Source organism: Hesperophylax consimilis, chromosome 29 (genome assembly GCF_061612785.1).
Source record: "Hesperophylax consimilis isolate HC1 chromosome 29, BYU_Hcon_1.0, whole genome shotgun sequence".
Lineage (NCBI taxonomy): Eukaryota > Metazoa > Arthropoda > Insecta > Trichoptera > Limnephilidae > Hesperophylax > Hesperophylax consimilis.
In genome coordinates this window covers 3,435,616-3,456,304 of record NC_142864.1, presented here as the reverse complement: position 1 = coordinate 3,456,304, position 20,689 = coordinate 3,435,616, and the positions used below count along the sequence as shown (strand labels likewise).

Sequence of the window (20,689 nt, the reverse complement as noted above, 5' to 3'; positions counted from 1 at the left end):
TGAAGAGAATTATGTTTTTTGCACGAAACATCCTCTCTTCAATTTCGGTTAATACTTCACAAATATTAGGTGGAGGATTTGTGGGGTTAGTATCAGTAGATTGAGTAAGAGCTGCACTATTATTAATCTAATTGTTGGGTTATGTAATCATAACCCAACAATTACATATTAACAAATGTATGTAAATAAAAAATAAAAAACAGAGGTATTTAATTTATCTAAGGTATTCATTTAAAGTGTAGTGACATTTGTTTAAAAGAAATATTTTATTAGTGATGATTTAAATTTGTATTTGTATGTCGGTTATTTGTTTGATGCTACGAGGAAGGTTTGGCCATTTAGTGTGGTCCTTTTTGAAATATAGTTTTATTTGCTTTTGCGATTAATAAATTTTCTGTGAACCTTGTAGCGTGTTTATGTGTTGAGTTTTTCTGTGGGAACTTTTCTGGAGATGATTGTACTAACAGGTATAACTCCATTATATATATGTCCGTCACTGTCAGAAGTTTGAGATATTTTAAAAGAGGTCTACATGAATCCAGGTGATCAGAGTTTGTTATTTTTCGTAAGCACCTCTTTTGGATGATAAAAACATCTTTGGCGTTTACTGAGTTTCCCAAAAAACTATTCCGTATTTTATCATTGAGTATACGTATCCATAGTATGCGGTGATTACTGACTCGATGTTTAAGATATTTTTAAGGGTGCCTAGAACAAAAGAAAAGCTACTGATTTTTGCTACAACTTTAGATACACATTCTTTCCAGTTTATATTTAAATTGTATTCCCAGCAGTGAACAAGTTTGGGAAGGTTCAATATGATTGATATGATATATACAGGGTTTTCCAATAAGAGGTGTTATTTTGAATAGCCCGCTATTTCGGTAGATGTTACTTTTGAAGCTGTCATTTTTTGACATTTGACAAGTAGAAACTACGCCATTAATAAAAATGGAACGATACACGCTTCAACAACGCATTGAAATTATTAAAATTCACTTGAGTGAATCAAATGCAAATCATCTTGAGTGATGAGGCCCATTTCCACCTCGGTAGCTTCGTCAACAAGCAAAATTGTCGCATCTGGGGCTCGGAAAACCCAAGAGTTATTGTTGAAAAGCCTCTCTATCCTCAACGTGTGACTATCTGGTGCGGTTTATGGTTCGGCGGAGTCGGAGGCTGGAGCAACAGTTACGGTGAATGGATTGCGCTATCGAGAGATGATTAATGATTTTTTATGGCCGGAATTGGATGGTATTGATCTGGACAACGTTTACATTCAACAAGAGGGCGCTACGTGCCACACAAGCAATGAAACCATTGATCTTTTACAATTGAATATCAAAATAACACCTCGTATTGGAAAATCCTGTATATTTTATATATCATCGAGGTAGAATTGTTTTCCCTGATATCTTCAGCCCGATTACAACCTTTTTAGCAGAAGAGCCACGGATCACTTAATTTTTGCGGAGGGAAAATTAAGCAAAATTCTGTGACAAAATCAGCGATTGATTTATTTATATAGCCAAATCGGCCCACAGGCTGCAAGTCGGAGGTAGAGCCATGTACGTAGATACGATTAAATTTAAAACAGCAGAATTATGTTGTAAAATGTTTATTATTAAATAATATATTCATGTAATACAAGATCATTGGTTTGACACATTTTAATAACATTTAATACACTTGTGTTAAATAATAAATACAAGCAACTATGTATATTTTTAATACAACTGTACTTAACCATAAGACTAAAATATTATATAAAATATATTTATATACTTTTCAAATCTCTAACTTATAATGAACGTAGTTATGCAGAAAGCAGCCAGCCACAAAGAACTGAAACCGAGATAAAAGCACATCCGTCTAAACATAGAATGTTTTTTACTTTAAAAAATTATAAATAATAAATATTCGTGTTTTTTCACATCTGTCTATAGACATCGAAATTAATAGACTTGCCTAACATGAAATCTAGGTATCATTTTGATGAGCTGAACGTGATGGCATTTTTAGCATCAGGAGGGTTTGAGAATGCTGCCACCAAATTGGCCGCCGAAGAACGCGCCATTGAAATAACCAGAACCTGCACATAAAAGTAATGTTCGCTTAAGGCAAAGGTTTGCAGCGCCGACTTTTCTGCGCAGGATCTGGATGTTCGTTTTTAAACAAACCGTCTGGCATAGCAACGTTAAAATTGAGAGAGGTGGGTAAATTATACACATTTGTAAAAGTGTCTAGTTAAATATAACATTTTGGAAATTTGGGATATGCAGTTAAGTTTTTTACGCAGCCAGCAATTTGCACGCCGTTGTAAAAAGGACTTTCGTAAGCAGATTTTATTTTCAAGGACCGAGTGGTGATATTACAATGTGAGTTGTCTGTATACTGTCCAAAAGGGGGACGGTCACATCTCCTCGTGCTATACAGCGTGTGAAGTATGCATTCTGCAGAAAACAGCCAGATTAACCAAAAATACAAAATATATGTAATTACAAGGCCGTGAACATTTTCGGCTGATTAGCTAAATGAAATTGTTCAAATGTTAAATTACATGAATTGCTAAAATCGACCAGTTGACTGGCTGTTTTCTGGTAAATATTATGTTTTGAGAAATTTATAAATTAAAAGTGTTTTGAGTGCCGTGGGCGCTTTCTGCACATTTTTCTTCATTCTTTCTGCACAAAAAATATTTCGGAAGGTGATTACTATGAATTTTTGTATGAAAGTGGCCTGGCTGGTTTAACCATTCCTTATCTGTGGTGTGTATTTACTACACATTGCTTCTAATAACTCTATAAATATAATAAATTCTGGGTTCAGATTTTAGGTATTCCTCCGTTATACATTTATGTACTGAATTAAAAAATAAAATATTACGTAGTTTTCAAATTCAATTAAAAATCAGAGATTTAAAAAAAAAATCGCAAACAAATACACCAATACAATCAACCGTGTGACAATGCTACGCGAAGAGTGTGCGAGGAAATGACACGCTATTGATGTCCCGCTTTAGTTCGCTATGCGGGAACATGAGAAATCCACACGTCCGCAGTTGTATTTTGATTTAGACCATCGATTCCTACGACCGCAAGGCTGTGTGTGTGCTAGCCGCCGGCCAGTCGGTCGTGGACCGTCGTTAGATGTTAGACCCCTCGCACGTTTTTTTTAGCATCTGCCGATGGTTTTTTCATGTTTTCGTTAATTAAATTACAATTATTATCACTTTTGATATAATATATAATAAACATAAGCGTTTAGCTATGAATATTCATATTTTTCCCATATTAAACGCTTATTTTGAGATGTGTATTGACTACACATCACCGGAACGCGTGGATTTTTTTAGCACAGTAAGGGAAAGGTTAAGCAGAACATAGAATTGACCTTACTCTGTCGGACGACAACAATATATCTTATTTTTTACAAAATTATGGACTGGCTGTATTCTGCATATCTGTTCAACATGTTTTACAACTTATTTTCCTAATTATTCAAATTGTATGTTTCAATATGAAATTTAAAAAGTTATCAGTTACCCTGTTTCATATATAAGGCTTAATTTCGTGAAGAATTTCTTCTAAATTACGTTTTTTTGTGTTGACACAAGAATCTTATTGACCAGAACCTGTAGATTTATTGCACTACTGATGACAATCAAATCGACTATCAATAATTTAGAATTTTTGACATTCGAACGATCAACGCTTAAATGATTCATCAGCCCGTTACAGTTTCTGATCAAAATTTGACTGTTCAAACGTCAAAAATTAAAAATGGCATTGATCGTCGATTCAATGATTGTGGTGCTCTATCCTCTCTGCCTACCCACAATGTGAAAGATCACCATGATGATGAAAATTTAAAAGTATTGTGAACAAATATTTATTTTTTAAGTAGATACAAGAATAGAAAAATGGTAAAACAAATCAATATAAAAAATAACAGATGTATACTTTTCACCTTCAAACGGATGGCAAATAAGATTTATAAAATATGTTTCATTATTTTTCCTATAACTTATTAACTATTTAAATATAATTTTATAAATAATCGATAATCATTATAAGTCTCGTAATGCATATTCTATTTACATAATAATTAATAAAAATATCCTTTTTGCAAAGAATTACACATAATTGATATACAGGGCACACAATTAGAGTTAAAGCGAAAACAATACAAACTTTGGATCGCGTGTATTGGTGTAACAGTACTTTTTGACTTGCTCTCGCCTTCTTATTGTCGCAAGCGAAAAAGGGGCAGAAATATATTCGTTAATCGAATAAGAATATCCCAAATTTTTTTTACAGTGAATTGAAAAGTTTTCTAGTATTTGCTTTTTATTATAAAACTGGCGCAGAGCCAGAGCCGTGAAAAATCACGGGATAGTCTGAATTCTTGAAAAATCAGTTCCAATTTTGAAAATGACAATTAAAAATATTACATGAAAAGTAGATACTTTATTACCTGTCTGAATTCTTCACATAATCAGTGCCAATTTTGAAAATGACACTGGTTCATTGAACCAGAGTCATGCAGGACAACCGAAATTAATATTTAAAAAAAAAAAAAAAAAAATTTGACTGGAATTTTCGTTTATGAAGTGAAATAACAAGTTTTGTTAAACACGCTGTATGCTAGCAATGCATCTGTGTGAGAAGGTACTGTGTTCATTTCAACCCCGACTGCCAACAATTTTATGAGAAGGTTTTAAATAAATTTAAAGCTGGGAAAAGTAGAAATTTTATAATATAAAAAAAAGTTTATGATAAAATTAGCTAATTTTTTTGGTTTGAAAAAATCGCTAATTTCGAAATTTTTTGAAAAAAATTTTGTGAAAATAAAAATGTTTTCACTTATTTGAAACCATTATATTCTCGGGTTTGTTCTAAAAAATGCATAGAGGGATATATAATACATTTACATACGTTTATGAAGGCACTTTTTAATATTATCTAATTCATTTTACTATGTAAAGCTTTTCAATATTATAATTTAATATTTTGAGGGTTAAATAATTGATTTGTAATATGTAACCGTAGACATCCAAATTGGTAGACTCACGTAGACCGTACATGAAATCTGGGAATCATTTCGACGAGGTGGAGGCAAACCATGTGATCATATTTTTGGCATCAGGAGGGTTCGAGAATGCTTTAAATAAACGATGACAACATTCGTACATTGACCACCGAAGAGCACACATTGAAATAACCAATAAAGGTTTGCAGCGCTGTCCAATGTGGGACTTTTCTGCGCAGGATCTGAATATTTGTTCTTAAAGGAATCGTCTGGCATAGCGACACTAAAATTAAGTGAGGTGGGTAAATTATAACACATTTGTAAAAGTATCTAACTAAATAATGTAACAAAATATTAAATTTTGGAAACGAGCCTGAACTTTTGTTTACCCGATTTGCGAACAATTTGCACGCCATTGTAAAAGGGACTAGCAATTTATAAGCAGATTTTAATTTCGAGGACCTAATGGTGATATTACAATGCGAGTTACCTGTATACTGTCAGATTCATTTATTGTCAAATCACCGAAAGTGTGTCCCAAGCACTCAGCGCAAGTTGATCTCATCTCATTTCACTGATTGGCCCGCCTATTAATTTGAATGTCTATGGTAATAACTTTTACATTGGTCATAAAAGTTTGAAATATATATGTATATATTGAACTCTGTCATTTCAATATATACGCTTAATACACAATAATCAACCGCTTCGTTATGTTAGGTTAAGTTGCATTTTTAACAAAATTTGGCTAAGGTTATATTTTATATACAGTGATGTCAGTCAATTTCTGTAACAATGGGTTTCCGACGCAAAATTTCTTCATACAACACAATATATTGTAATTATAAAAATTGTTGGCAAGTGAAGGTACCCTATATACATTTAAAAACCGGTTTCCGAAAATTTGCATTTAAAAATAAGTGTTTCCGGAAAACCCGTTACCCGCTCAATGACAGCACTGGACATATAAAATATCCCTGAACATACAGTCGGAGATGGGGTTATGAGAAAATCTAACAATCACTAAGATCAGGTAAGGTCAGGTAGGTTACAATCAGGTCAAGATCTGATACCATCAATTACCTGATTTTAGTAAGGTTAGGTTACACAAAATGCCTCCAAGTATTCTATCTAAGGAGTTAAAATTCAATAACACAATCCAAGATTGCTTACAATCAAAAGCAAGTTAAAATATACAAGATTACATTAATTACACAATCCTAGTTTATGTTTTGTGAACATACAAACAAAGGCCAGATAAAATGTACAAGATTACATTAATTACACAATCCTAGATAGTGTTTGGTGAGGAAACAATCAAACGCTGGTTGTTGGTACTTCCTCACCAGACACAATCCTAGTTTATGTTTTGTGAACATACAAACAAAGGCCAGATAAAATGTACAAGATTACATTAATTACAAAATCCTAGAGTGTGACATTAATGTTGGATGTACATTAGTTACACAATCCTAGATAGTGTTTGGTGAGGAAACAATCAAACGCTGGTTGTTGGTACTTCCTCACCAGACACAATACTAGTTTATGTTTTGTGAACATACAAACAAAGGCCAGATAAAATGTACAAGATTACATTAATTACACAATCCTAGAGTGTGACATTAATGTTGCATTTACATTAGTTACACAATCCTAGATAGTATTTGGTGAGGAAATAATCAAAGCTGGTTGTTGGTACTTCCTCACCAGACACAATACTAGTTTATGTATGTGAACATACAAACAAAGGCCAGATAAAATGTACAACTTTACATAAATTAAACAAATCTAGATATTGTGAAAAGACAACTGAAAGGAAAGTAAAGTTATTGTACATGTTGACCTTGATTATTCAATCCTTAATTGCATATGTTGAGGATTTAACCAAAGTTGAAGTGTACATGTTGACCTTGATTATTCAATCCTTAATTGCATATGTTGAGGATTTAACCAAAGTTGAAGTGTACATGTTGACCTTGATTATTCAATCCTAGATTGCATATGTTGAGGATTTAACCAAATTTGAATTTTACATGTTGACCTTGATTATTCAATACTTAATTGCATATATTGAGGATTTAACCGAAGTTGAAGTGTACATGTTGACCTTGATTATTCAATCCTAGATTGCATATGTTGAGGATTCAACCAAAGTTTAAGTGTACATGTTGACCTTGATTATTCAATTCTAGATTGCATATGTTGAGCATTCAACCAAAGTTTAAGTGTACATGATGACCTTGATTATTCAATTCTAGATTGCATATGTTGAGCATTCAACCAAAGTTTAAGTGTACAGGTTGACCTTGATTATTCAATCCTAGATTGCATATGTTGAGGATTCAACCAAAGTTTAAGTGTACAGGTTGACCTTGATTATTCAATCCTAGATTGCATATGTTGAGGATTCAACCAAAGTTTAAGTGTACAGGTTGACCTTGATTATTCAATCCTAGATTGCATATGTTGAGGATTCAACCAAAGTTTAAGTGTACAGGTTGACCTTGATTATTCAATCCTAGATTGCATATGTTGAGGATTTAACCAAAGTTGAAGTGTACATGTTGACCTTATTCAATCCTTAATTGCATATGTTGAGGATTTAACCAAAGTTGAAGTGTACATGTTGACCTTGATTATTCAATCCTAGATTGCATATGTTGAGCATTCAACCAAAGTTTAAGTGTAGATGTTGACCTTGATTATTCAATTCTAGATTGCATATGTCGAGCATTCAACCAAAGTATAATTGTTCATCACATTGGGAAGATACAATCAAAGGGTGGTAAAAGTGTACAATACATAACATTAATTACATAATTCTAGATTGTATTTGGTGGGGATACAAACAACGACATGTTGAAGTGTAAGATATGACATTCATTGAACAATCCTCAATTATATTTTCTCAAGGATGCAACAAAAGCAAGGAAAAATTATATATGTTGACCTTATAAGGATACAATTAAAGGCAGGTTGAATTGTACAGTATGACATTAATTGCACAATCCTCAAGTTTGGTGAGGACACAACCAAAGCCAGGTTAAAGTTTACAAACACATCTTGACCTTGCAAAGAGACAATCAAAGACAGGTTAAAGTATACAACATGACAATAATTACACAAACTCTGATTGTGTTTTGTAGGGATATAATCAAAAGCAGTTCAAAATGTACAAGAAAATATTAATTTTTAAATTACAAAGTATTGCCAGCTCGGAGCGAGTAGTGCCAGTGTCAATGTCAGTGAGGCGACGGCTGAATGGTGAGTGTGACACTGTACCCACTGTGTTTGATGAGTGTGACGATGTCCCCGTGGGACAGGTGGCGAATGGGCGTGTGGTTGATGGCGAGGATTGTGTCACCAACGTGCAGGACACCACACCGCGCCGCCGGGGAACCTGCTATCAGTTGACCTGCAAATAATAACAACAGCGTTAACTACGAAACATTCAAGTGTCCCAAGTGTTATTTGAGATTCTGAGATTAATGAATGGATGTATTACTTGAAGGATGGATGAATTTATTGAAGAGTGGACAGATTGATTACTTGATGGATGGATGGATTGTTCTACTGAATGGATGAATTCATTGAAGAGTGGACAGATTGATTACTTGATGGATGGATGGATTGTTCCATTGGATGGATGAATTTATTGAAGAGTGGACAGATTGATTACTTGATGGATGGATGGATTGTTCCATTGGATGGATGAATTTATTGAAGAGTGGACAGATTGATTACTTGATGGATGGATGGATTGTTCCATTGGATGGATGAATTTATTGAAGAGTGGACAGATTGATTACTTGATGGATGGATGGATTGTTCCATTGGATGGATGAATTTATTGAAGAGTGGACAGATTGATTTCTTGATGGATGGGTGGATTGTTCAATTGGATGGATGAATTTATTGAAGAGTGGACAGGTTGATTACTTGATGGATGGATGGATCGTTCCATTGGATGGACGAATTTATTGAAGAGTGGACAGATTGATTACTTGATGGATGGATCGTTCTATTGGATGGATGAATTTATTGAAGAGTGGACAGATTGATTACTTGATGTGTGGATGGATCGTTCCATTGGATGGACGAATTTATTGAAGAGTGGACAGATTGATTACTTGATGGATGGATGGATCGTTCAATTGGATGGATGAATTTATTGAAGAGTGGACAGATTGATTACTTGATGGATGGATGGATCGTTCAATTGGATGGATGAATTTATTGAAGAGTGGACAGATTGATTACTTGATGGATGGATGGATCGTTCAATTGGATGGATGAATTTATTGAAGAGTGGACAGATTGATTGATAGATGGATGAATTGAATTAGATTAGAATTGAAGTGGTTCACTACATTTGCTGACTTAGCAGAGGTTCAGGGATTGATTCATACATCGCTCTTGGATACAAACCCTTAAATTCCTACCCACCCCTCATAACTTTTTCTTTCCCAGAACTTTCTCTCCTTCCTTGACTTAAAAAGACCGTCCACACAGCATCCCCAAAGATGACCTAGACCCTGAGGGAAATTATTTTCCACGGGGTCTCCTGTGTGGAGTCAGTTAAAAAAAAATTGATGGATGGATTGATTGATTGATGGATGGAATGATTGATGGATTGGCTGATGGATATAAGGATTACTGATTAATTGCATGATTGATGGATGGATGTATTCAATTGATGGATTGACTGATGGATACAAGGATGGACGGATTAATTGAATGACGAATGGATGGATTGTTTGATGGATGTATTTGATTGATAGTTGGAATGATTGACGGAATGACTGACTGATGGATGGATGGATTGATTGACAGTTACTAACCGATGGTGCTGGTGGCTTTGTTGGTGGAGGAGATGATGACGAAGCCAAAGCCCTCGTTCTCACTTCGCTGCACGACCACGTCGTAGGGAGCGCTGCCCGTGTGAATGTTGCTATACTGTCCTGCACAAATAATATATTCTTGTTATTGTATATTATACACATATAAACAAATACATTAGTAATAATGGAGGACTTCACTAGCAGAGGATTGAACCCGCAATATCGAACCGGTACTAGCTTCAAATTATAAGAAATGTTTGCATTATAAGTTATCTATAAGGTATAATAACAAATGTTAAAAACCCTACTGCTGAGAGAATCTCTATAACCTAACTTGTGGAGCATGCATTGTTTATAAGAGCCTACAATAGAGCTATCAGCATTTTTAATTAACTCTTAGACTCCCAAGCCAAAATGCCAAGCTGCCAGGCGTTCACCGGCACCGTCACAATTTCGTAATAATTTTCTGGTTTTTTTGCAAAATTATGTTTTTGTAAATAGTACCACTGTCTTACCAGATACATAGTGTGTTTATACAGGGTTTTTCAATAAGAGGTGTTATTTTGAATAGCCCGCTATTTCGGTAGATGTTACTTTTGAAGCTGTCATTTTTTGACATTTGACAAGTAGAAACTACGCCATTAATAAAAATGGAACGATACACGCTTCAACAACACATTGAAATTATCAAAATTTACTTGAGTGAATCAAATGCAAATCATCTCGAGTGATGAGGCCCATTTCCACCTCGGTGGCTTCGTCAACAAGCAAAATTGTCGCATCTGGAGCTCGGAAAACCCAAGAGTTATTGTTGAAAAGCCTCTCTATCCTCAACGTGTGACTGTTTGGTGCGGTTTATGGTCCGGCGGAGTCATTGGACCTTACTTTTCCAAAATGAGGCTGGAGCAACAGTTACGGTGAATGGATTGCGCTATCAAGAGATGATTAATGATTTTTTATGGCCGGAATTGGATGGTATTGATCTGGACAACGTTTACTTTCAAAAAGACGGCGCTACGTGCCACACAAGCAACGAAACCATTGATCTTTTATGGGAAAAGTTTCTTTGAATATCAAAATAACACCTCTTATTGAAAAACCCTGTATATATAAAAATTGTATATATCTATCATGTGTAGTTTCCTCAGAAAAATTACATACAGTAGAACCCCGTTAATTCGAAATCCACGGGACATCGAAAATTCGAATTAACCAATTTCCACGTAATACACAATTTTAACAAAAAAAACCGAAAAAGTATCTTGGCCGCCCCTTCAAATTGGGGTAGTATCTTTGGAGTAAATTCATAATAATACGACTTATTCCCGTGTAAATCAAATTTTCGCCACCGATTTCCGCCGCAGATTCAGATTAACTAAGACTATTAGATTTACGCCATAATCGAATTTTCGCGGCAAATTTCCATCGCGAAAGACCCTTCAAACTCGAATATTTAGAATAAATTTGAAAAATATGACATTCCAGTGTAAATCGATTAAGATTTACAAAATAATAAAAACGAATTAGGACGATGTATAACCATGTAAAAATACATTTTACGACGTTTTACCGCCACATTTACATTTCAGATTTACGAAATTATAATATGATTTATATTCGTAATTCGTATAAATTTTCGTGTGCGGACAAAGGTTAATTTCGAAATATTATACCATTTTTTATAAAAAAATTTTTTTTTTCTAAAAATTTCGAATTATTGGGGTATTGTAATGTATGCATTTTTTCTCTCTCTAATGTTATTAAAAAGTCTATTTATATAAAGATGAATGGCGGGCGGGCGGCGTGGATTTGTTTTGTATACAAATTTACAGTTTTATTTTCAAATTGATGAAATTTTGCACACTTAATCAAACGAAAATCAAATTAGATTTAAAAAAAACCCTATTTAAAGCCCGGGAACTTCAGCTAGTACAATATAAGGAAGAAATATGAAAATATTACTGGAAATATATAAGAATATTTCCAGTAAACCGCTCTGTTATTGCCGGGATTCCCGCTATTACCCGTCCCCCTTTGTTAACCTCCCACTCAAACACCTAAATTATATTCTTTGTTATATATCTGTCAATATTTTGTATCATAGGTTAGTTTTAATATTCTCCTGACAAAGGAAGGGTGCTTCAATTAAAATTAAAGTGGTCTAAAACAAATTTATGTCTTTTATTGTAAAATAAATTAAATAATAAATATGTTTGCAAGTAACAAAACGATAGGCTGGAATAATATTGAGAAAATTATTTTCTTGCCGAGAGAATAAAATATATTTTAGTATGCTAGGAGCATTTTTTAAGGTTCGGTGGCATGCTGGCATTCCAAGGGCATCTGAAACTTTAGTTATGGTAATTTAAAAAATATTACACTGATAAAACTATTACTATTACTACTATTAACTATTAATAATTCATCTAACCATCCCATCTCCCACAGACATTCTGCTTTCCATTCCATGATCCATAGATTAGTTACCGTCCCGTTATCAAATTCCAACTTCTTATTAGAATTAGCGACGATTAAACAAATCGCGATTAATAATGGCTATAATGCAAATATGGTCAATAACATCCTAAATAAGAAATTAAAAAGATTATCGACAAGTAAATTTCTATTTAACAGCTCCCCTCATAATAATAATACATCAACTAATAATAATCAACCTCAACAATGGCGTAGAATTTTGTACATCGATAATTTCTCTCAAAAAAGCATAAAAAACCTCCCACCAGATATCAAACCAGCTTTTTACACTAACAATAGTATAGGTAAAATTTTTGATGAACGTTAAGGACAAAGAACATCGGTTAAATCACTCAGGTATTTACTCACTGCAATGTAGTGACTGTCCCGCGTTTTACATAGGCAAAACAGCGCGTAATATCAAAACGCGAGTCAAAGAACACCTAAGATGCTTAAACAGTAATGGGTTCTCCGAATTTGCAAATCATCTCATAGCAACCAACCATACGTTCGACAAAAATACTGGCGTCAGTCTATTACATAAAAACGGAATAGGTCTTAGGTTGGGTAACTTAGAGGCGCTAGAGTTAAGGAAAGCCAAAAACGTCAATAGCAAAGTCATCAACAACCAAATAAACCTAAATAAAAGTCCTATACTCAGATTGTTCCCTATTGACAAAGAGCACTCGCCTCTTAATCTCCCACCTATCCCTACCTCTTCCACTGTAGCTCAGACTGTCCACTCACCGTGATATCAACACATGTTAATTTAGATTTTAGATGTTTAGTATTATACTGCCCTGATGAAGCTACGGTTGTAGCGAAACCCGGTCGGCATTAAGTATTTACCTATAAGTGATGTTTACAAAGTTATTGTTTAATTTTAAATTATAATGTCACATCACAAAGTAACCGCTTCATATGAAGAAATAAAAAATATGTTTTTACCTCCATTGTTAGCATCATTCTTCATGAAGTTATTGGGGGCAAGTCGAAATGCGGATCCATTCTGATAGTGTGGCGGATAGGGGGAGCCATCTGACGTATCGTAATTCAGAGTATGCGTGGAGGGTATTCTGAAACATACAAAAATATATACGTAATCACATTGCAACAATACTAAAACAGACATCTCATCGTTAAATAGATTGCTGATAAAGATGAATAGATTTAATGGAATCGCAGTTGAGACTTTTGAGTGTAATTGGCATAAATAAATTAATAATAATTGTTACCGTTCATGACTGGGAATGGATCCATTGAGGGTGAAGTTATTTTCCTGGTAGAAGTTGTAATATGGACTGCTGGAGTTTGTTTGCCTGAAAAACAAATAAACAAAATTATTAAAGAAAGAACGATACTTATTTGTGATGACACCTCAAGGGCGCTTATTAACCACAGAATAAATTAATTCTATGCTGCTACCCGCTTTTTGCCTGAGTTTTAACACTGACTAACTAATAAACTAACCATCACGCCCTTTCACCGCAGGGGTAGGCAGAGAGGACGGACCGCCAAACAACTCGGTCTTGGCACACACTTTTTGCCTCATTCACATGCATACATACTCTTCTATTATTCTGACTTTTAACATGGCCCGACTCAAGTATCTGATTCACTTGGTCGTGCCATGTCTTCCTTGGGCGTCCCCTACTTCTGTTACCATTCACATTTGCATCGTATATTCTCCTTACACTTCTTTCTTCGCTCATTCGCTCTACACGTCCAAACCATTTAACCTGTTGAATGTGGGACGAAATTTCGGAAACGGCGCGAAAATTACCTCGATGTGTTCTGCTCAAATATCTTAATGAAAACTAAGTATTTGCTTTTTTTTCGATTGTTTTCTGTTTACCAGATAATGTAGCTGATTATTCATATATAGTTCATGATTATATCGTAAGACGTTTTCCCAGAATAGCTAACTTTATCTGAAAAATTAATAAAAAATTCCCCCGTTCGGGAAACAATTGTCAAAAAAATTATGTATATGAATATAAACGGATTTTATTATTTCTACACAAACCTGAATAAATAGCCTATATGAAAAAAAAACAAACCAAAAGTGTTTTCAAAGAAATAATGGCATTTACGTTGTTTTGAAAATGTAAAATATTTTAGGCTTTTCAAAAAAAAATGTCAAGCCAAGCGTGCACTTTAGAATTTTTTTGTGTCGTATTGTATAAAGTTATGAAAGCAATTCTTTCAGTTTTTGGTAGTTCATACTATTGTTGTTACTAATAATATTTTTTTATACTAGAAACCTGTAAATAAATAATGCTAAAAATATATTTATGCACTATGATGTAAATTTTCGCTGTCACTTTACTAACCTGGTTTTTGACACAATTATATTGCGAAATATTATAAAAATTACATCAAAATAAACTAGATAGAATTACCTTTCTAATGGAACCTCACACCTATTATTTCGATAATGAATTTATATCCAAAACAATGCTAATATATACAATATTTACCTCAGACAGTTGACCAACTTCAATACATCGATATCCAAAATGGCCGACATTTTTGTATACAGATATTTATCGAAATACAGAGTGGTGCAAAGAATCATGATTCAATGAGAATAAAAATAAATTTTAGTGATATTTTTTTTCATAATATTTATTTCAATTTTATATAACATAAAATGCATTTTTTCAATTTCAAGTAACTGGGTGGTTCAATAAAAATAAAAGTCGGAGATTTATGTTTCATCATATTTATTTCAATTTTAAATTACATGAAATACATTTTTTTATTCAAGTGCTGTGGGGTTCAATAAAAAAATGTTTAGTAAAAAAAGTTTTTTTTCATCGTATTTATTTCAGTTCCTCTTATGTTATGTTCTCTTATGTTCCTCTTATGTGGCCGATTTGAAACCTGAAACAGTAAACATTTATTGTTACACTAATGTCTTTCAATTCTGGAAAAGATGAAGCGTACAATCAACCTAATATAACTACTACTAATACAAAACATACCGTCATGGCGATCGATGCGGTGTCTTTGGTGGTTCTGCCCCCTGCATCATGTTGTATTGTCGTCTCCATTCTGCAAAGCGATAGAAGCAATCAGACATATACTTGTATTTATATAATTTTAAAAAAGATATTTATAATTGCACACTGTTTTTTTTTTATCATATATAAAAAAAAATCTTATAATTTTTTTTAGCACATCCTGTACACCTGATCTAATTTTGTGATATTTATTACGATTTTTCATAAAACAATAAATAACAAAAAAAATATTTCCGTAAATAAAACAATAGTTTTACATTTTCTAGTACACCCTGCTGTGGTGGATTCTTTTGTATGGAGATTGCAATATTCACATATCACTACAGGTGGCGACACTAGTCATTTTTCAAAGCTTTCGTAAAATTCCGTAAACACATACATTCAAACAAATTGGAAATCTTGATTGTATTGGTGTCAATTGCTGAGATGCAAAACTTATTTTTTTATAATATTTTAACTAAATATTGACTAAACAATGATTTTGAAACACAATGCCAATAGTTTTCCCTACATAATGACATATGAATCTCTACAAATAATATAATATTACGATGTCAATAATGATAAACAAAAACGAACTTTTTATAAGCAAGTTTTTTTTGACATTTTCGGCCAGTAATTCATTTTTCATAAAATAAACACTAAATATTGACAAAACAAAAGCTTTTATATATTCTTTCAAATGGTTTTTCTACACAATAACATGTAAATCATTCCAAATAATGTAATATATGACATAAATAACTTGATTCAAACACAATAAATTTTCAGAGCGAAAACACTTCCAGTTTTTGACAGGAATTTTACGTATTTGTCTTTTGCAAAAATGAATTATATTTATGAAAAACACATGACTTGTTCAATGAACTATGCATAAAATCATGTTTACTTACGTTTCTTTGGGAAATTCGTCGTATAATACAGTATTTACTGTAGCAGTCCGTCCACCAGCGAACGTTGAAAAAGATGCACAAAAAAGATGACAACGGCTTTTCATAGAGAAGTCAATTTGAAAGCTACCAAAGAGGCTACACTAATAAAATAAAAGGTATCTTCTAGACTGATATTAGCGCAAGCGATTTTGACCTTGTTCTTCATACAGTTTCTTTATAGATAAGGGTTAAAATAGCACTTAAAAAAAAAAAACCAAGCAAAAATATTTCTCGGATGCCGGCGTCCGACTCACAGTCGAGAGGTTAAGCGTCCCTTTCTTGATCTTACTCATTACACTTACATCAGAGTTGCACTCTTTGCAGATCTCCACATTCCTCACATGGTCATACATGGTTTTACCACACCTACGCCTCAGGGATCTCATTTCAACAGCATTCAATCTACTTTCATCCTTTCTTTGCCAGTTCCATGCCTCATTTCCATACATCAGGGTAGGTACCAGCACTCCATTGTGGACTGCTTCTTTGGACAATTTTTTGTTAGCGCCAACTGCGTCTAGTCCTCCATTAATGGAGTTACCTGCATTTACCCTTCTTTCAATATCTCTGTCAGCCTTTCCATCTCTCTAGAACAGTGTTCCGCATACTTTTTATGTTCACGGTACACCTAACTAATCAAGAAATTTTAACGGTACACCAAAGAAAAAAAAACAAGGTAAATTTTGGATAGGATTGGCTAGGCTTATTACGAATAACGGCGAACTTTGAGGTTAAACTACGAAAGCTGCATGTCATCATAATTTAAAAAAACATCCCAGGTTTTGAATGGTTTGTTTGGCAAAGCAGGGTTTGTCTAGCCGGGTTTGTGTAATTATGATTGATATTTATCACATAACAGTGACAGAATGACCGCGAACTGTCACCGAATCGGTTCGAGAAGTGAATTTTAATTTTACGCAATTAAAAAAGTTTCCTTTTATAGTAATTACGGCATATCTAAAGTTTTTTTCTAAAAATTATTCGTAATAAGCGTGGCCACTCCGAACCAAAATTTACCAAAAACAATATTTTATTTATATTTATTATTAAAATCAATATAACATGAAAAGATGTTTAATGCGAAATGTGAGCCTGTTTAACTGAACACAGACGATCAAAATTTGGAACAATCGTTGATAAAGCTGCTCGCATCTCTTCGTCGATCGTCCTCAGGCGTTCTCTTTTTTTTTACTTTATCGTTGTGAGAATTGAAAACCCCAATTCGCATAAATAGGTCGTGGCAAATGGTAATAGAATTGCAATAGCTCGCTTTGACAGCAGTGGATACTCATTTTTTACGTGGAGCCAAAAATGTGCTAACTCTGTTTCAGAAAATTTTAATTTTAATGTCCAATCAGTTTTAAACTCCATGAATTCGTAATGTTATGTTGTCACGCGCATGCACCCCGATAGCTCGTGCGCAATCACGTGATAATGTAGCAATAGCACCCCACTTATGTAGTGTAGCACACGTGATAATGTAGCGTAGCGGCGCGCGTAGCACACGGCCACTTCGCAGCGATCGAGTCCCACCCACGCCATCTCCGGCCGCCGCGCCGCACAGAAAAGTAAAGACAGATTTACAAAGCACTTTGTAATAAGTGACGCGGGACTCGCGGCACACTTACAAATGGCCACGGCACACCAGTGTGCCGCGGAGCACACTTTGCGGAACACTGCTCTAGAACATACTTCCTAAATACACAAACTCATCCACCTGCTCCAAGTATTCCTCATTCACAGCTATATTGCACACTGTTTTCGTACTCTCTCTTTCAAACACCATTACTTTAGACTTACTTACATTCATCAGTTTTAACACTGTTTCTTCAAAATCTCATTTACTAATGTCGGGTCTCCACTATCGGCCACGGAAAACAAAAACATTGTGGCTCAGCCATGTTTTTGTTTCCCTGCACTTTTGTTTGACATTTGAATGTACCTACTAATTCAGAAGTTAGACAGAAAATGCTGTAAAATTTTAAAACACATTTCTAAGTCATCCTAACTAATATTATAAATGCGAAAATGTGTTTGTTTGTCTCTCTTTCACATCGCAACGGAGTGACCTATCGACATGGTTTTTTGCTTAAGGATAATAGAAGGTCTGGCATTAAATTTGGCATTAAGGTCATGTCTATTTATTCTGACATCAGCGCTCATAAGACAATTCTATCAGTGTAATTTTTCAGTTGAGTCACTGAAGTATAAAATAATTAATGTTGACTTACAGGTAATGTCTGGGGGTGGCTCCAATAGGCATCTCTCCCCCGAGGTGGCCATTGTCAATCAGAATGTGACTTTGTGGCATAGAGGCCAGGTATTGCTGCTGCAGAGGGCGCATGGGCATCACATTCCCATTGCTGGGGGAACGTAGGACGCCTATGTTATTGTTGCGGTTCTTCTTAATGCCTAAAGTCACCTGGAATTCACAATACAATATGTGTAACAATTACAGGAGCTGGTTTTTCAGTATACTCAGGAATTTTATGGGTTGGATTGGGTTGTCAGGAGACGAATGTAATATCGCTAAAGCCAAGCTTAAAAGTCACTGAAATACTGTAGTGTTTGGTGTTTGCGCTCGGGTAGCTTCGGGTTCTACCGAAGATAACCGAACGCTACTACAGGCCTTGTATGACATCGTCGGCTGGCGCGAAGTCATTCTCTCGCTAGACGGCCTTTAGGCTACTTGTTACTTGTATTGTCAGTATATTATATTACGATTAAAACAACCTCCGTATATCAGAATCTACGACTTTTAATAGAGATATTACCAGATCCCTATCCTCGATAGAATACTGGAGATTAAGGGCCCAGTATTCTATCACCTGTAAACATCAATACGTTACAGTGGCGCAGCTTAAAAAGGAGTATACGGAAACAGTTTTTCGGATTGCCGGCAAGTCGGATAATTTCACACCAGTGACTTGCGGAAAAAAAATCTCCGGGATTTTATTGTCAAGGTGACAATAAATGGAGATAAACTGGGCATAATAAGGACAATTGGAAGTAAATAATTTCGTAGTTCTGGGTAACAAATACCAGACGAAGAATCCAGCGAAGAATCAATAATTTCGTGGTTCTGGGTAACAAAGACCAGACGAAAAATCCAGCGAAGAATAAATAACCACGTGGTCCTGGGTAACAAAGACCAGATCGGTGGTCCTGGGTAACAAAGACCAGTTCGGTGGCCCTGGGTAACAAAGACCAGACAAGTTTTACAGAAGAAAAAGATTTCGAATTCCGGGAAGCGGCTGGGCGCTGGACTGCATCGGCGCCGGTTCCTGGAGTCAGGTTGTCTTGTTTCTTGTTTGTTTCTGGAAGGTGTTATTGTTGCCGGGTGGGTTTTTTTTTTTTTGTGTTGTTGTCGTTGCAATCATGGAATCGGGCGGAATTTCCAGGTTCTCCCACGTTAATGGAGATTGGAGTCTATTCCGCTTGAGGTTAGAACAGTTCCTTCTAATTCGTGATGACATTAAAACGACTAAGTTAGATGCTTCACAGAAACGCGCTTATTTGCTGAATCTTCTGGAAGCGGAGACATTAACTCTTTTGATCAACTTATGTTTCCCTGCTAAAGTTACAGACGTGGCATTCGATCAGTTAATAGAATTAATTGAGAAACATTGTTCCAGACCGCAATCGGTATTCAAGGAACGAGAAAAATTTTATCAAGCCAAGCAATCGCATGGGGAATCGGTTAGAGATTTCGCGGTCCGTCTAAGGGGTTTATCTTCTTTTTGCGAATTTGGAACGCGCTTGCCAGAAAGCTTAGCGGATGCCTTTGCAATCGGTATTTTACCAGGCCGGGCTAAGGAGAAAATTTTTCTAGAGGGAACTAAATTAACATTAAACAAGATGGAAGAGTTAGCAATAACGGTTTCAGTTTTAGACAATCTGGTTCCGGAAATTAAATCTGAATTTTCCGCAGAGAATTCGGATGTGAACGCCATTTCGAATCGTTCAAATTCGCCCGGGAGACATTCGTCGCGTTCGAGAGAAACTCAAGGTTTTTCAAGGTTATCTCGTTCAAAGAGCCCCGAACCGAGGAATAAAAAATGTACGATTTGCGGTGAAGATCATGTAGAAAAATATTGTAAATTCAAGAACGCAAAATGTTTTAATTGTCACAAGGTAGGGCATTTGAAGAAATTTTGTAGGAATCACAAGGTTAATCCGATTTTTGAACAATCCCAGAATAATAGTATTTCATACATTAATCCGTTTAGGGCTAATGTGGTAATTAACGAAGTGAAATGTGCTGCTATGATTGATTCAGGGGCAAGCATGTCGGTCATGCCGGATTTTATTTTCAATCGTTATTTTAGAAATGTAACATTGTCACCAGATAAGCGTACTTTATCAGGATACGATGGCAAACCAC

The 20,689-nt window shown here is 34.8% G+C and overlaps 1 protein-coding gene across 3 annotated transcripts in view; it reads right to left on the bottom strand.

Moving 5' to 3' along the window:
- Positions 1-1,649: 1,649 nt before the first annotated feature.
- Positions 1,650-20,689, bottom strand: part of LOC149409778 (membrane-associated guanylate kinase, WW and PDZ domain-containing protein 1-like) — a 126,998-nt gene continuing 107,958 nt past the window's right edge. For all 3 annotated transcript variants that reach the window (XM_089649379.1, XM_089649381.1, XM_089649380.1), the window contains exons 20-24: positions 18,537-18,727; positions 13,583-13,666; positions 13,296-13,423; positions 9,873-9,992; positions 1,650-8,446 (exon numbers count right to left, since the gene is read on the bottom strand). In XM_089649379.1, coding sequence (XP_089505505.1) covers positions 8,274-8,446; positions 9,873-9,992; positions 13,296-13,423; positions 13,583-13,666; positions 18,537-18,727 — 696 coding nt within the window. In that variant the 3' untranslated portion in view covers positions 1,650-8,273. The remainder of the gene's footprint in view (positions 8,447-9,872; positions 9,993-13,295; positions 13,424-13,582; positions 13,667-18,536; positions 18,728-20,689) is intronic.